Source organism: Pelobates fuscus, chromosome 5, assembly GCF_036172605.1.
Source record: "Pelobates fuscus isolate aPelFus1 chromosome 5, aPelFus1.pri, whole genome shotgun sequence".
In the NCBI taxonomy this organism is placed as follows: domain Eukaryota; kingdom Metazoa; phylum Chordata; class Amphibia; order Anura; family Pelobatidae; genus Pelobates; species Pelobates fuscus.
Genome location: NC_086321.1, coordinates 221905412 through 221921024, shown reverse-complemented (window position 1 = coordinate 221921024; position 15613 = coordinate 221905412). Strand labels below are relative to the sequence as shown.

Here is a 15613-nt window from a genome sequence, read left to right as displayed (position 1 = left end):
GTTTCAACCCGAGAGTGACTTAGAAGTACATAGTACTCCTAAGTCATTTTTGCAATAGAAAAAAATAAATTATTCACCATTTACTAAATGCTGCTAATTCCAGTCTACTTGGAAAAAAAAAAAGCATTCACAATTCCTAATAGGAAATTAGAGCTTAAGAAACTTCACTAGCTTCTTTACAGAATAATATGGAGAAACAAACCAATCTGAGGTATCTATGGTTAGAGTATATTTTTAGGCAGTCCAGAACTGAATCTAAATCTAGTAACAGATTAGTGTAGGCCTCATAGTTCTATAGAAGATGCCACCCTGCAAGACAACTCATGATTAAAGCGCTGGATCACTTACATTATCTGAGCGGTCCTCCTTTCACTTTCTCCTTACTGAGGATTGGATGTTGTCATAAAATTCTGCTATCCCCACCGCCCTCCTCTATTAATCACTTAATCCCTGCACCCTCGTCTTTTCTTTTCTGTTATTCACAACTCAACACCTTTTACAACCCATAATGCCTACAATAGGAAATCTGCTTTGGCTTGCTATATAATTGGTCAACTTAATTTTAGTAACAACTTTAAAATGTCAAAAGCCATGTCCAGGTTCATGTTTGAGATGACTATTGCTGTGTTTCTATTATTTATTTCAATTTATTATAGTCTATACTTTTTTTTTAATATAAAATGTATTGGAAAACTTTAAAACATAAAGATTATAAAAGACAAGCTTACATTCTTTAGACACATATTCTTTTAGTATCAGGGAAGCAGCAGCATAAACATTCTATACATTCTCTTGGCAATTAAAAAAAAATTCTACAGGTATACTATATATAAAAGATTGCAAAGTTAGAATTGTATCAACATTGGTTCTACTACATATTAAAATGGAAATTATATGCAACACGTTTTGGTGATAAATAGTGTAATACATAAGATCAGTGTTATAGACTGGCATGTGTTTTAAGTTAATTGTATCATTCTGCTTTGGGGTAAACTAAACAGAGAAGATATGAGGGGACATAAATTCAGTGGAGTTTAAATGCCTTTTTTAAAAAAACAACAAAGCATCTCTAGCTGAAAGTTAAGAAGATTTAGATTTCTTTTCAGATTTAAGCCAGTGCTCCATATCTGAGGTGTTCTAAAGAAGGCTATGTTTTGATTAAATCCCAACTTAATTATAAGATCATGAGAACCTGGCTAAAAAATGGCTCAGTCACTAATTAAGCAACCTGTTCTTATTACACTGCTATTATAAATATGCAAATAAAATTAATTGTTTATTTGCTTTCTAAATATTTGTGGCGAAACCTCGCCACTGATTTTTGGAGGGGCCTGTTTGCCAGCCTCCTACCCTGTGACCTGGCTAAAATACTTTAACCCCTTAAGGACACATGACGTGTCTGACATGTCATGATTCCCTTTTATTCCAGAAGTTTGGTCCTTAAGGGGTTAAACAGGCTTTGCTCATGCAATTGGGACTATATGGTTTGTTTACCGAATAGCCGCATGAACCGGAGACCACCCTGGAGTTTGTTAAGCTTAAGTGATACATTGCTGCAATTTCCACTGCAGTGGTCTAAGTGTTCATCTGGGTGGCCGCAATTCCTATGGACGACCATGAGGTGGCTGCCATCTTCTTTGCATGGACCAAACCCGTGAACAGACTTCAGGGGGACATAGCCGCAAATGCCCTGGAACTATTTCCGGCATGAAAACTTTGCGGTTCCCGGTCGGTCCTCCAGCGGCACTTAGCCGCGATTCTATGGAACTATATTCGGCTATGGGACCATGCCTGCGGTCGGTCAAATAAATGACTTCCATAAATTTCCTGAACCTCTGAACTGACCTGGGTATTTTTTGATATGTTGGTCACCCAGATCAGGGCTATCAGGGGATGTAACATTGGGGATATGATGTGTTTTGGGGTACTTTGACTTTGGACTTTGTAGAAATGTGTGTTTTTTCTGCCTGGAGATAATTGGGGTAATACAGTATCTGACTCAATTATCTTTCAGGCAGAGGGGAGGGATTTTATGTTTGTTATAGAAGTGTCATGCTTTTAATCACTGTTCTTATTGGTCTGTGTCTTAGTGTTGGAGTTGCCAACAAGGTCCATGAGGGCGTAGCCCTTGCATGGGGATTATCATAAAAGGACAGTGTGGCACCATTAAAATCCAGTCTTACTTTTACCCTCAACACTGAGTTTTGTCTCTTGTTGTAAGGAACTGCTATACAGTACCAGCTGTACCAGCTATAATCCCTGCTCCTAGGATTGCTCTTTAGATTACTGTACTGGCTATAATCACTAGCTCTTTTAAGAGCTTCACAGCCAGACCTGCTTTACTCTCTTGGAGGAGAGGTTTACCCAGTGGAAGCTGGATCCTTGTCTTAGGTCCAGGGTGGGTGGAGGACAGCGAGACCCCAGCCAAGCTGCGGAAGCTAAGGGGCTACGGTACTTATGGAGGTTCTTATAGTACTCAAGGCGACTGGGAAGCAACGATTGGCAGAGGCAGGCAGTCGGGGGGCCAGGCGGTCCGTCACAATATTGCCATGTGTTTTGTTAATAATAAAATGACAAATGGTAGCATATAAAATATAATATAAGCAATGTGGCACACAAAAGTGTTAGGAGGAAGAGAGCTCTGTGGGTTAGGAATGAAAGAAACGCTACATTGTAAAAAAATAAATATATTTTATAACAATTTAGTAGATATTAATGCTTATACATGGGCATCATTAGCTAGAAACAGCTGCAGATCTGTGATCCAATCATATATTTAGTAGACATGTGCATTCATCTGTAAAAATCAATTAATTCAACAGCTTCCCCTAAAAACTAAACACCCCATTTACCCTAATACTAACACAGTTTTTTACTAACATGAGAATTATAAGTGAAAATCTTGGCCTTCAATTTGAAATTCAATTGGAATTCTCACTTTAATGAAACAGTAAATTTAACCCAAATTTCCATAATCCTTTACACTCCCTACAACCAAGTAAAAAATGTTACCCCACTTTAGCCCTACATACAGTGTTTCTTAGCATTCCTTATAACACAAGTATAGCCACTCTAAAGGTTTTACAGTATTTCTGTCACCTTCTACGCCCTTTGCATTTATTGCAAAGTGCCATGATGGTGACAGAGACACCCCGATGCAAGGAAGCTGACAAACATACACCCAATCACTGACAAACACACACAGAAACTCACTGACAGACATACACTCACTCACTGACAGACACACACACACAGAGAAACAGTCACCGACACACACACTCCCACTGGCTAACATACACTCAGACACTCACTGACAGACATACACTCACACACACTTACTGACAGACACACACACTTACTGATAGACAGACATACACTCTCACACACACACACACTCACTGCCAGACACACGCACACACACATACTGACAGAAATACACTCACAAACACTCACTGCCAGACATACACACACTCACTGACAGACTGACACACACTGAACGAAAACACACATACAGACACTTACTGACAGACATACACACACTCACTGACAGACACACCCACACACACACACACAGACTGACAGACATATACTCACTCACTGACACACACACACACACACACACTCACTGACAGACACACTCACTCACAGACAGACACACACTCCCTGACAGACATACACTCACTCACTGACAGACAGACAGACAGACACACACACACACACAGACACTCACTCACTGATATACATACACTCACTGACAGACACACACAGGCAGACACTCACTCACTGACAAACACTCAAACACTCACCTTCCAGGGGTCCAGTGTGGGGCAGCTCCTCACTCCTCCCTCCCACCGTTTAGTATGCCGGGGCCGGAATGCCATCATATTCTGGCTCCCGGCATCACATAGGGCACGCAAGGGAGGAGTGAGAGGCTGCAAGAAGAGCCTCTCTCGCCGCCTGCCTGCCCCATCCCCTCTCCTTCGGTCACTGGTATTTGATGGCAGAGCAAGCACCTGTCATAAAGGTAAGAAGGTGTCTGCTCTGCCATATTGTGACAGGGCTCCTCTGGGCGCCCCCACCTTCGGGTGCCTGAAGGAGTGGCCTGGTGCTGAGAGGGGCGCGGCTCTAGAACCGCTCGCCCATTGCTGTGGATCAAGATAGGGTGAGACCACCAGGAATTATGCCTAGTTTGCCTAACGGTGTTGCCGGCCTTGCACTTGGGGTGCGGTGCACCAGGTATGCTACAGAAGTGAGTTATATTTACCTGATGCTGTCCCCCTTTGAAGCTGCTCTCTTCGATCCTCTGCTCTTGGTGGTTCAAATAATAAAAATGATGTCTGTGGAGGATTACGCATGACGCATATTATCTTGTGCTAAGCGAGCTAATGCAGTAGCTGTGGTAAGTGACAAAAGTAGATGGCGGTAACTCCACCTTTTGTCAAGTTTTGTCAAAGTACAATTCTACTTTAAGACAAAATGGTCCCTACTTTGTCTTATGATATCACTTGAATGCCATGGCATTCAATCAATTTCCAACACAATCTTTACCAATATATCATAAAAATTGTATCTTTATGATATTCTCAATGTTTTTTCAGAGCCGCTTTAACACTAACCACCCCTTGTATTCTAATACTGACATTAGGTTACTCTCTAACCTTAAACCCATTACCCTAACCCATGCCTCCCAACAGTTCTAATTTTGTCGAGACAGTCACGATTGTCTGAATCCTGTCCTGCCATCCCACCATAGTGCTCTGATGTCACACTTTTGGGGACACCAGGGAACTGTCCAAACATTTGTAGCACATGCTTCTAAGACATCATCTCATATTATAATCATATCATACATGCTTGCACTAGGAGCCTGCAGAGAACGTTGAAACAGCTCTCCTTGCGGGGTCTTTCCTCAGTGGACGAGCCTGTATGATGGAGAGGCAGCCTGGCATCATTCACGCCAAGCAGGCCTGCCATTAATAACTCACCCCCTTCCGGGATGGGTCCACGACTTTGGGGAGAACTAGGGATGCAACTTCATTGCTGACCCTTTATCTTCCTCCCACCAGAGTCCCTATACTCAGGACGCTGGAGTTGGGAGGCATGACGTAATCACTTTTAACATTGGCTTTGATTAATATTTTTGGGTAAGCTTTTCAAATGATTTAATTTTTTTAAATAATTTGTTTACATTTTTGTAATATTCTGAAATACTTTATTATTTAAATATTTTGTAGATATATTTTAGATTGGATATCATTTTTTATATTTTAATATTTTAAAAAATTATTTTAAAAGTTTATTTAAAAATATGTTGTTTGAAAAGCTAATCCAAAAATATTAAACCAAGGCCATTATCCCATTATCTTTAACCCTGCATGCACTTACACAGCTCTATGCACTCACTATACTCACAGATTCACACACAATACATTACAAGCAGAAATATGCACACACATATGCAGTTGTCTAATATGCATATATGTTTTTTATACATTTTAATGCCTGCAATGTAAGGTAGATAAATTAACTAAACTCACTTTAGCTGCTTTTCATGGAAGGGGTGGGTGGGTGGGGGGGAAGGCATAGGAGTATGGGGAGACTTAGAATGTAGGCACCTGACATGTAAATCCAGTTGTGCTCTGCAGCTAGGCATTGAGCTACAATGCAAAATATTCAACTTTCCTTCTTAAAACAGGTAGAATACATAAGAAAAGTTGTTGCTTTTTACAGCTACTCTGGTGTGGAGTAGCATTTGAACTTTCATTTGATTTAGCAGACGTTTATCTTAATTATAGATATCACTACGTCCTCAGATTCGAAAACAATGTCTCACCTATGGGGGTCTTTGGTGCTGGGTATGATATGTACACATTCTCTCTTGTGAAAAGCTCGTTCGATCCATGATTTCTGAGCCTGCAATAAAAAACACATTTATAAAACTGGTAAAATTTATGATGTAAAGAAAGAGGAAGAAAATTTAGTAATTATTTTAATCAGAAATGGTTAGTATTGGGATGATAACAGTCAGAGGGTTATTCACTAAAGTGTGAATTGTTCAGCACTCATCATGAATTTAAAGTAAATGTAAAATGTTAGGCTCCAATACAGTGACTTGCAAAATTGCTGAGAGATATACAAAACCATACTTAAATACTCAGAATAAACAAACGGAAAATATTGTTGTTTAATTAAAGTGTTGACTAAAATCAGGAATAAGTACTGTTTCCTAAACTCATCAATGGTGTGGACAAACTTGGTGGAGGCTGGAGTTCAGTACAACAGGCCCTCCCCCCAAAAAACATCTCATTCTTTCCTTTAATTCCTCTCAATCCATCTAACCCCTCCTAGTTTTTTAATTTCTCCTTTCCTTCCTCATTCTATCTATCCACTTCCAGCTTTCTTTTCACCTTTTAATACTGCTCAAACTCCTCTCTTTCTTCCATTTTTAAGTCCTCCTCTCCAAATTCCATCTCACTGCTCCATGCTCCATATTTCATCTATATTTATTGACTTTTTCTATCTTCCCATCTCTCCATTCCTTATCTTACTGTAGCTTTCCAATTGCAGCTACATCTTTTTTGGTCAAACAAAGCATTGTTTTAACCTGTTTAGGGGCCATCGCTTTAAATCAAAATCTGAATGGGCACCAAATGAACTGCCCTAAACTTGGTGTTTTCAAATGTTCCCCACTTGATAATAATTATTAAAACAATCAAAGCTGTTTTTTTTTGTTTTGTTTTTTAATAAAGATAAAAACAATGGGACGAATTACTTATAGGTTTATTAACTTAATTGAGAAATGTTAGGAATTTAAAGGGACACTATAGTTTTTCTGACACTATAGTACCCTGAGGGTGTCCCCACCCTCAGGGTCCCCCTCCCGTGGCGCTGAAGGGTTTAAAACCCCTTCAGCTACTCACCCGTTTCCCCCGCCGGGCTCCCTTACCTCTCCTCCCCGGCCAACGTCAGCTTCCTTGTCTGCCGCGCGCGCATTCCAAGTGTCCGTAGGAAAGCATTTTTCAATGCTTTCCTATGGACGCTCTGCGTGATTGAGGCATAATATGCCTCAAACATTGCCGATGCGCCTCTAGTGGCTGTCCGGAAGACAGCCACTAGAGGCTGGCTTAACCCCAGATGTTTACATCAGGCAGGGTTAACCCTAGAGGAACCTGACACCCAGACCACTTCATTGAGTGGAAGTGGTCTGGGTGACTATAGTGTCCCTTTAATGTAAATTTAAAGTTAATTTCAACTTCTTGGCCAAAATAACCAAACTGAACACAGTTTTAACTGACGTAAAAAAACAAATAGCTCATGTGAAGAATTTTCAACTCGTCTGGTCGTTACTTTGAAATGCGCTTTGAATTCCTCTTTAATTCACACTTTCATGAATGACCAAGTAATATGCAGATCTGGTTAGGCGATAAACAGTATCTATATGCTATATATAGAATAGCCCTTTAAAGTACAACATACAGAAACTATACACACCAAGTAAAGTAGCATATAATCAATCTGCAAGTCGTAACTCTAAGGCATATTTATTCACCAATATTTAAGCTTTCTCAATGAGTTAACACAGTGTCCCAAATAGATTCATGAAATTTAATAGGACATTGTATGGTTGGAAACCAGGAAAGTTACATGAGACAAAACGGTAGATTAACTCCAAAGGTCAGAGTAATACAGTTGTTAGTTAGGAGTTAAATACATTTTAAAATGAATAGAATGTCACTTGTTAGTAAGCTTTTTTTCTTCAATTTACTTATAAACAAACCTGCAATTAACAGATATAATATAGTAAAACAATAGCTCAGTAAAAGCAGTTAACAAGGAAACATCCAAAGTAGTATGCTGTGTTGGAATGCTATACCACTGTACCATTTCTGAATAAACTCTAAAAAGCGGAGGTCCTGTAAAGTTCGAAAAAATTTAAACACAATCTAAAAAATGATATTATACTCTGAATCTATTTAACATGCATAAGGGTCATGTTATTTCAAAAACAGTGAAGATGTTTTTAACCTTCTCTTATTCCAGTTTATCTCAAGAAGTACTTGAGAATCGGCCTGGATGTATTTATTATCAGACAATGTAAGAAATAAAAAGGTATTTGGAAGGATGAGTTACTTTACAGATATTTTTTAATACATTGTTTAATCTTGGTTTGGGGGTTTATAGTGGCAGGCAGAGCAGCTTCCCAGTTTTAACAAACAATGAAATGTATCAGTGTGGTAAGAACTAATGATTGGTATCAGAAAAATATGTTGTGTCTGTCATGATTATATCTACACACCCATTTTGATGGCTAGAGATGCTGCTGGGGGCTGAGCAAATAATGTCAAGATTTTGGAACCGTTTTTAAACATAATGCCCATTTTCTGGGTATAGATCCTTCAGACATGCTTAGTCTGCTTTAGCAGGAATTCTGTAGACTAGACATGTGCGATTTGTTTTGTTTCGAATGTACATTCGTACAAATTTCATGACATTCGGACATTTGGATGCTTACGAATGTCCAAAGTGCTGAAGACCCGAAGAGCCGAATTTCCGAAGTGACAACGTTCGGCAGTTCTGAAGTGCTGTACCGAACCGAATGCCATTGGTCCAAATTGACGAAGCAGACACATTTTTTTACTTACCTAATTTCCCAACCGAACCAAACTGAATTTTTTGCCCATGCACATCCCTACTGAAGACACACATTGGCTTTCAATTCTTGGACACCCTAAAAGATGGGGTTTTGTTTTGTCCGTTCTTCTGGGGCTTTCATTTGGTAACAGCTTCATGAGTTTGAGATAAACCTCGTTAGCATTATAGCTGTTTACTATGATGTATCTATAAGTTTATGTTGTTGAATAGGGCATGATGTCTCATTAGCTCAGAGTTTGAGTACATTGGGTTAAGTGGGCAGAGCTTAATAAGAAAGGGGGGAAAAATCTAGCTCTCTGCCATAGTTAAACTTCATCAGCAACCATCAGAAATATTAATATTATTAGCCCCATCATAAAGTAAAGATACTAGGATAAATAACATGTATTTCCTCCAATCTAGCAGAGGGCCATGATACCCCACTCCATTGTTTATTTATATTTATTTTTTAAGTATAAAGCTGTCCATGGAAGTCAAGACTTCCAAAGCCCAGGTAAATGACACTGCTCGGTTTCAGGATTCAGGTCCAAACTTAGTTTAAAAAAAAAAAAAAAAAAAAAGCTAGAATGCTAGCTATACTTGTAACAGTGTGACAGTGTGTTAGCTATTTTGCTAGCCTTGGGTTATGTGAGAAGGTTGCAATAGGTTTACAACTAATTTGACTATACTGTCTCCAAGGCAGCTATACCCTCCAGTATCATGAGAGATGATTCCTCTGGTCCATTAATGGTTAGTTTCCTGAACTGAGATAAATATAAAAGAAATGTATGTATGTACTTATATATTATTTAAATATCTCTATGGATTCTCTGAATAATTTAGGTATATTCACTAAACAGTGAGTTGCAGAGAGTTGATGTGACTTGACAACTGAATTGCAAAATTAAGGGCAAGGAAGCAGGGTAGAAGAAGTAGATGAGAGTAGGAATTTTCCATCCCGGCTATTGTGACCTAAAAATATTATATTACTCACAACAGTTGCCTAGCAAACAGTTATGTGTACCATTTCAAAGTCGTTAGCAAAACAGAGAGTGGATTTTATCAAAAAGTGGAGCAATCAACATGAAAATAGAAGAATATTCCTGATTTTTTTTTTTTCACTTTAAGAACTGTAACTGTCAAAATCTTTTATGTTTACTGGAATATAAAGTGATATACTTTACAATTTTGAGACCTTCAAATACATCAAATCAATATCTACGCACCCATTGTTATTCTGTAAACAGCGCTTACTTTGGAAAATATTAAAACAGTAGAACAAATGATGTCACGTTCTATGCTTTAATACTCTATACTTCTACATACATCATGCAGCTGGGTGAAAATGGGATACTTTATTACACATGCATAATAAAGACTAAAACACTTACAAAATGAAAAGGATTGTGTAGCAATGGCTGTTTTTTATTTTGTTAATGGATTTTATCAAATGCTATTAGTATAATTTTATAGATAATGTTGTTTATATCTGATCAATAACAGAATATAATGTTTAAGCAGTAAATTAAAGATTGCATATTGCATTTACAAAACATAGGTTAAAAAAAAACTAACAACAAAACAAACTATGCCCAGTGTGTCTATGTACTGACATTTGCTATTCTGCCTTACATTCAGCTATAGTAAATTTTTAATTCACAAAATGTCAGTGCTTAGCAAGCAAACCACTTTCCATTACGAAAATTACAAAATGCAAATACAATTCACCCATTAAAAATGAGACGCAAACACTGAAACTCTTATTCAAAGCATGTAAATAAGAACAAAAGATAAATGAAAGCAGAAATTAAAATAGAATGTGTCTGAACCTACCTTAAGAATTTAAACAAAAAAAGAAAAAGAAAAACAATACAATTTAAATGAGTTATAAGTAATCCACTGAAAACAGCAAAAATGTAGGAGAAAATAGATGTAAAAGAAAGCAGATTTACTATTAGTCTTATTTTACAAGTAGTTTGTAAACTCAGTAAAATGTAATGTTTATTAAATAAACTTCACAGCATTCATCACTACAAAACTGCATTTACAGTTTCAATTTATATATAATATTCTGACACAATGCTTTACAAAATTTGAGTTGACAATAAACAAATGATCTAATCAAGGCCTGGCGTAATATGCAATGCAATAATACAAAATGTGATTGTTAGTCAGTATTTGCTTCAAGTCACCCATCGCTCTAGTGAAGCATTTTTACCTGAGGTTTAAGTTCTGTGACTCAGTGGTCAGCACCCAAGGCAGTCAGTCATCTGAAGCGTGCGCTGCCCACAGCTCTGTGCTGGTCCCCATTGTGCTAATAGCATATTCATGAATCATAGCCTCCTACTGCATTAGCCACTCGCTCGATTCTTGCCCAAGTGTTGGTGAAACGGGCAATGAACCTGACCACATTAGCTACTTGGAATGTACTGCTGTGGGATTAGGCTCATTAAAAGTTCCACAGACATTCATGGCAACCTCCAAATACACTGCATGATTTGAACATCTAATCTGACGCCAATAAGAAAAACAAATCCTCTGAGAGCTCAGATTTAACTGGCACAAGCCCTGACAGGCTGTTACTTTTTTTTTTTTTTTTTTGTCCAGAAAGAAAGCATGTGAACGTGTGATAAGGTGTACTGGTCTAGCTCTGAAAAGCAAATTCTTCAGAAGACACAGTGTGCTAAAGCACAGAGGAATCTGCACACACAAGAGATATTGTTAAGCTCAGAAGAATGGATGCAGTGTGTTTACTGGCAAACTCATCTGAAACCATACACCATGCAAACCTATTGAAAATATAGCCACTTTGAGATGTTGGGATCACAATGCTTAAAGATGAGTAATATAATATTTCAGTAAAAAGCGATAACATATTTTTAAGGCTGTGAGCTGTGCTGAGAATTGTCACGGATTCATGGTCAGGAAACAGAAGTACAATAGAAAAAAAAAAAAAAAACATATTTCACAAACGTCTTTATTGTATTGTGCTTGGCTTAGGCTAATAGCAATGTTCGCTTTCAGAAGGAAAAACTAGTTTTACAGAATCTAAGCAGAAAAGTCAGACTTTAACTACAATAAAATGAGAGAGCCTTAAGAAATAATTGTTTTCCTGCAGTCTTATGACAAGTAAATAACCGCAATTATTACTAACATTATATATTTATAAAGTCTAAAAGGGATGCTCCAGTCATATAGCTCTTGTAATGATCCTGATGTGTGAGCAGTGCATTTCAATGCTTTCTGTGGAGTTAATACAAGCTCTCTTACTACAATCACACATGATAACTGGGAAATTCTACAGTCAGTTTCCTGTTGGATGTGGAGGATGAAAGTGTAACTAAATTCTACCAATTTTTTTCCTGCTGATTTTTTTTTTTTTTTTTAAATATAGAATTTTTATATAATTACTTTAATGCATTATCTACAAAATTAGTTAGGAATTGGGTGACATTTTTAAGCTGGGCTGTGCCTTAAACTTTTGTTTAGCGATGAGTAGGAAATTAATACTTAAGTGTAATTAATACTTAAAGGGACACTATAGGCACCCAGACCACTTCACACACCTGCAATCAAACACAATCATTAGATACAAACACATCCCTATGTTAAAACGCTAAAACGACCCCTTCATCAAAACACCAACACTACACACAAAAGCATACCTGCATTTAAAAATCAACACTACATACAAACACATCTGCATTCAAACGTAAATACTTCATATGAGTACACCACTGCAATCCAATAGCAACAGTACATACAAATACACTCCTACGTGTGCACACATATTCTGCACAAAAAATGCTTACATTCAAATGCACAAGCACTGCTCACAAATACAACCTTGCAAGGATGGGCAAACGACAAATCCCCAGCTGGTACAGCATTGTGGGTGTTTGTCAGATGTGGATCTACCTCTTGGCCAAGCTTGTGCTAGAGTGGGGCACAAAATGATTTCTTGCACCAGGACCCTCTTTACAGTAGTTCCACCACTGGCTTTAGGTTATGGGTGCAATTTATTAGGCCTATAACAGAGGGATTTAGTCATGATGAAATGGAATTGTAACAGCAATTTGCCATTTATTGAATAGACCTTAATTAGTTATGGAAAAACTATGTGGATGTGCCTAAATGGCGCAAAATTGACCCAATTAGAGTACTGCAATTCACAAAATGGCGAAAGTATTGACTAGCCTAATAGCTACACAATATCAGACATAGCTAGGTTACTGCTGCTAGGATCAATACCACAGGCTATCTCTCACACAAGCACAGCAATGGTAAAACACACAGTATCACTGCTGGTCTGTCTCCCTGAATAGCTGACATGAAAATGTCTGGAATAATCCTGCCTGGAAATACATAGACTTTTTTTCTTACTGTTCATTCTTCAAAATCCTATTTTTTCCTCTATTGGTCACTTCTCACATGTGAATTCAATAAACATTTAGTAGCTGACCCCTATACATCAATCATCTTTTTTATCATCAATAATTTTTTTGTTCCACCTCTTCAATGGACAAGAGATACACCCACGTCATTAAGCAGGCTTCTTGTCCATTATTCCAAACTAGGTTGCTTATTTGCCAAACAAAAACAGCTTATTCTCCATTCCCTCCCCATTTTTTCTGGTGCCACTGACAGAACTCTGTATCACAAAATAAAAAAAAAAAACATTTAATTTGCTTCACGATATGTCCTTATGGCTTTTTAAAATTGTCAAATTCTGCTGATCACCCAAAATCCAGACAAATTAGTTTATAACCAAGTGCACCGAAAAGTATAGTTTATATTGTAAAAACACGTGTGTTAACTGCTTTAAATTGGAAACCAAGAGGAACTGTAGCACCCAACATAACGTTTACATAATTCTCTAAATGTTCACTTTTAGAGGGTATTTCTGTAGCCATAAGCCATAATCTATTAAAAATGGCAAAAGTGTAAAAATAGTGTAATACAGTTTCTGCAATATCAAGTCAAATATAAAGTCATTATTATAAACTCTCTGAAAAGCAAGTTAAAATGTTAATCTGGTGAATTATACTATAAAAATGCCAATAGCTGAGATTTTGTTTCCACAGTATATTTCCTCCTACATTTTACTAACTTGTACAGGCAGTATCAAAGCCTTCATTGACACAGTTGTTACGTCAGTATAGTTACAGATAGCTTCCTTCATGATAAAACATGGAAACATTCATTCATTGTTGCAGCTTTGGGACATGTAAGTCCTGCCAATACACTGAGATCAGGGCCACCAACTGAATGTTGTCAGTGAATTCACACATTACAGAAAACAAATGCCTGAAAGATGTCCCACACTGGGCAGTGTAACTTTAGAAACCATGATCTGCCCATTGAAGTACGTAATATAGGGTCATCTACCTGCATATCATGTATACATATCCTGGTCTGTCTTAGACTAGTTAGAGTTACACTCTTTTGGAAGAGTGTCCTTCCATTTCCATTCACCTCTTCCCTCAGCTGAGTTAATACTGATGTTAACATGAAATTAAAGGAACGCTAACACTAACACTTAACACAAACCGTGACACTAACCAAGTGATTCACTGAAGTGAAAACTGTCAGGAATTAAAAGTAAATTCAAAGTGAATTTCAAACTTTAGGCCAAAGTAGTTGAACTGGAAGTATAGCTGACTTGGAGAATGTTTGCAATTTGGCTACTTTGCCCTTAATTTTAAAATGTAGTGACCCACTTTAGTAAATAACCCTGTTTGTCATATAATATGAAAAACACACTGAAAAAGCATATATTAGGAGAAACATTAGCCTAGAGGTTTATCGTAATGTTCCCAGAACCCTCAAATGCATTATTTTTTCATAATCAATAATCATGTAACATATCTTTCTGTAACACATTAATATGTACAGAAACAAATCCTGCCTAAGCCTTACAGTAAGGAAACAGACAATGCAACAAATGCTAATTGATTATGGGGATGTAGTGTATGCACCTGCATCACAAACCCACCTTAATAAACGTAAAACATCATACGTTATATAATTCATTCTGCCGCTTTGTACTAGAATGTAATTACTTGACCCACCACTGTGATATGTAAAAAGAGCTAAACTGGCTGTTGCTTGAATCCCGACGCATTCTTCATATTTCCAGCTTTGTGCATAAGAGCATTTCTGGGAAACGACCACCCTACCTGAGTAGAATGGTCTCCCCAGATGTTCCCACCTCCTTTAACTTCTGATAAAGTAGTTTATTTAGCATACAGCAATACAAAAATAAAGTGACTCGATCCGCATTTTCCTACAGAACACTTCAATTATGAAATAACCTCGCGGACACAGTCAAATCTTCATTCAATCCAAAATCCTTTAAGAGATCTATGGCAATTTACCTCAATACAGAATGCACCTGTCATGGTTGACTATATTTATTACTTGCTATTTGTTAAATGCATATATATGTGTGTATGTGTACATATATTATTTATGTATAAAATATTTTATCAGGAGGGATACATTAAGATTTCTCTCGTTTTGAAGTATGTCCTGGGTCCACAAAACATTGCATTGATACAATAGCGTACAATAAAATACAAAAACAATATTAATACACAATATATACAACATTTAACAAAGAACAGGTAAGAACTATATCATCAACCATGACAGGTGCATTCTGTTAGGCCTGGGGAAGATTTGAAAGTGTGCGGGAGGTAGTTCCATAATTTCGGTGCTCTGTAGGAAAAGGAGGATCGGGTCGCTTTCTTTTTGTATTGAGGTAGACTAAATAAAGTGTTGGTACTGCATCGGAGGTTATAGGAAGTGGGTACAGTCGAGGAGAGCATTCTACTCAGGTAGGGTGGGAGCTTCTCAGAAAAGCTCTTAAACACAAGGCTGGAAAGATGAAGGGTGTGCCTGGATTCCAGCGACAGCCAGTTTAGTTCTTTTAGCATGTCACAATATATATATATATATATACATATATATATATATATAT

At 37.5% G+C, this 15613-nt stretch overlaps 1 protein-coding gene across 2 annotated transcripts in view; it reads right to left on the bottom strand.

Moving 5' to 3' along the window:
- The window catches only part of TRPM3 (transient receptor potential cation channel subfamily M member 3), a 491731-nt gene that overhangs the window by 227845 nt on the left and 248273 nt on the right, over positions 1 to 15613 (bottom strand). For both annotated transcript variants that reach the window (XM_063455040.1, XM_063455041.1), the window contains exon 2: positions 5834 to 5913. In XM_063455040.1, the coding sequence (XP_063311110.1) occupies positions 5834 to 5913 (80 nt within the window). The remainder of the gene's footprint in view (positions 1 to 5833; positions 5914 to 15613) is intronic.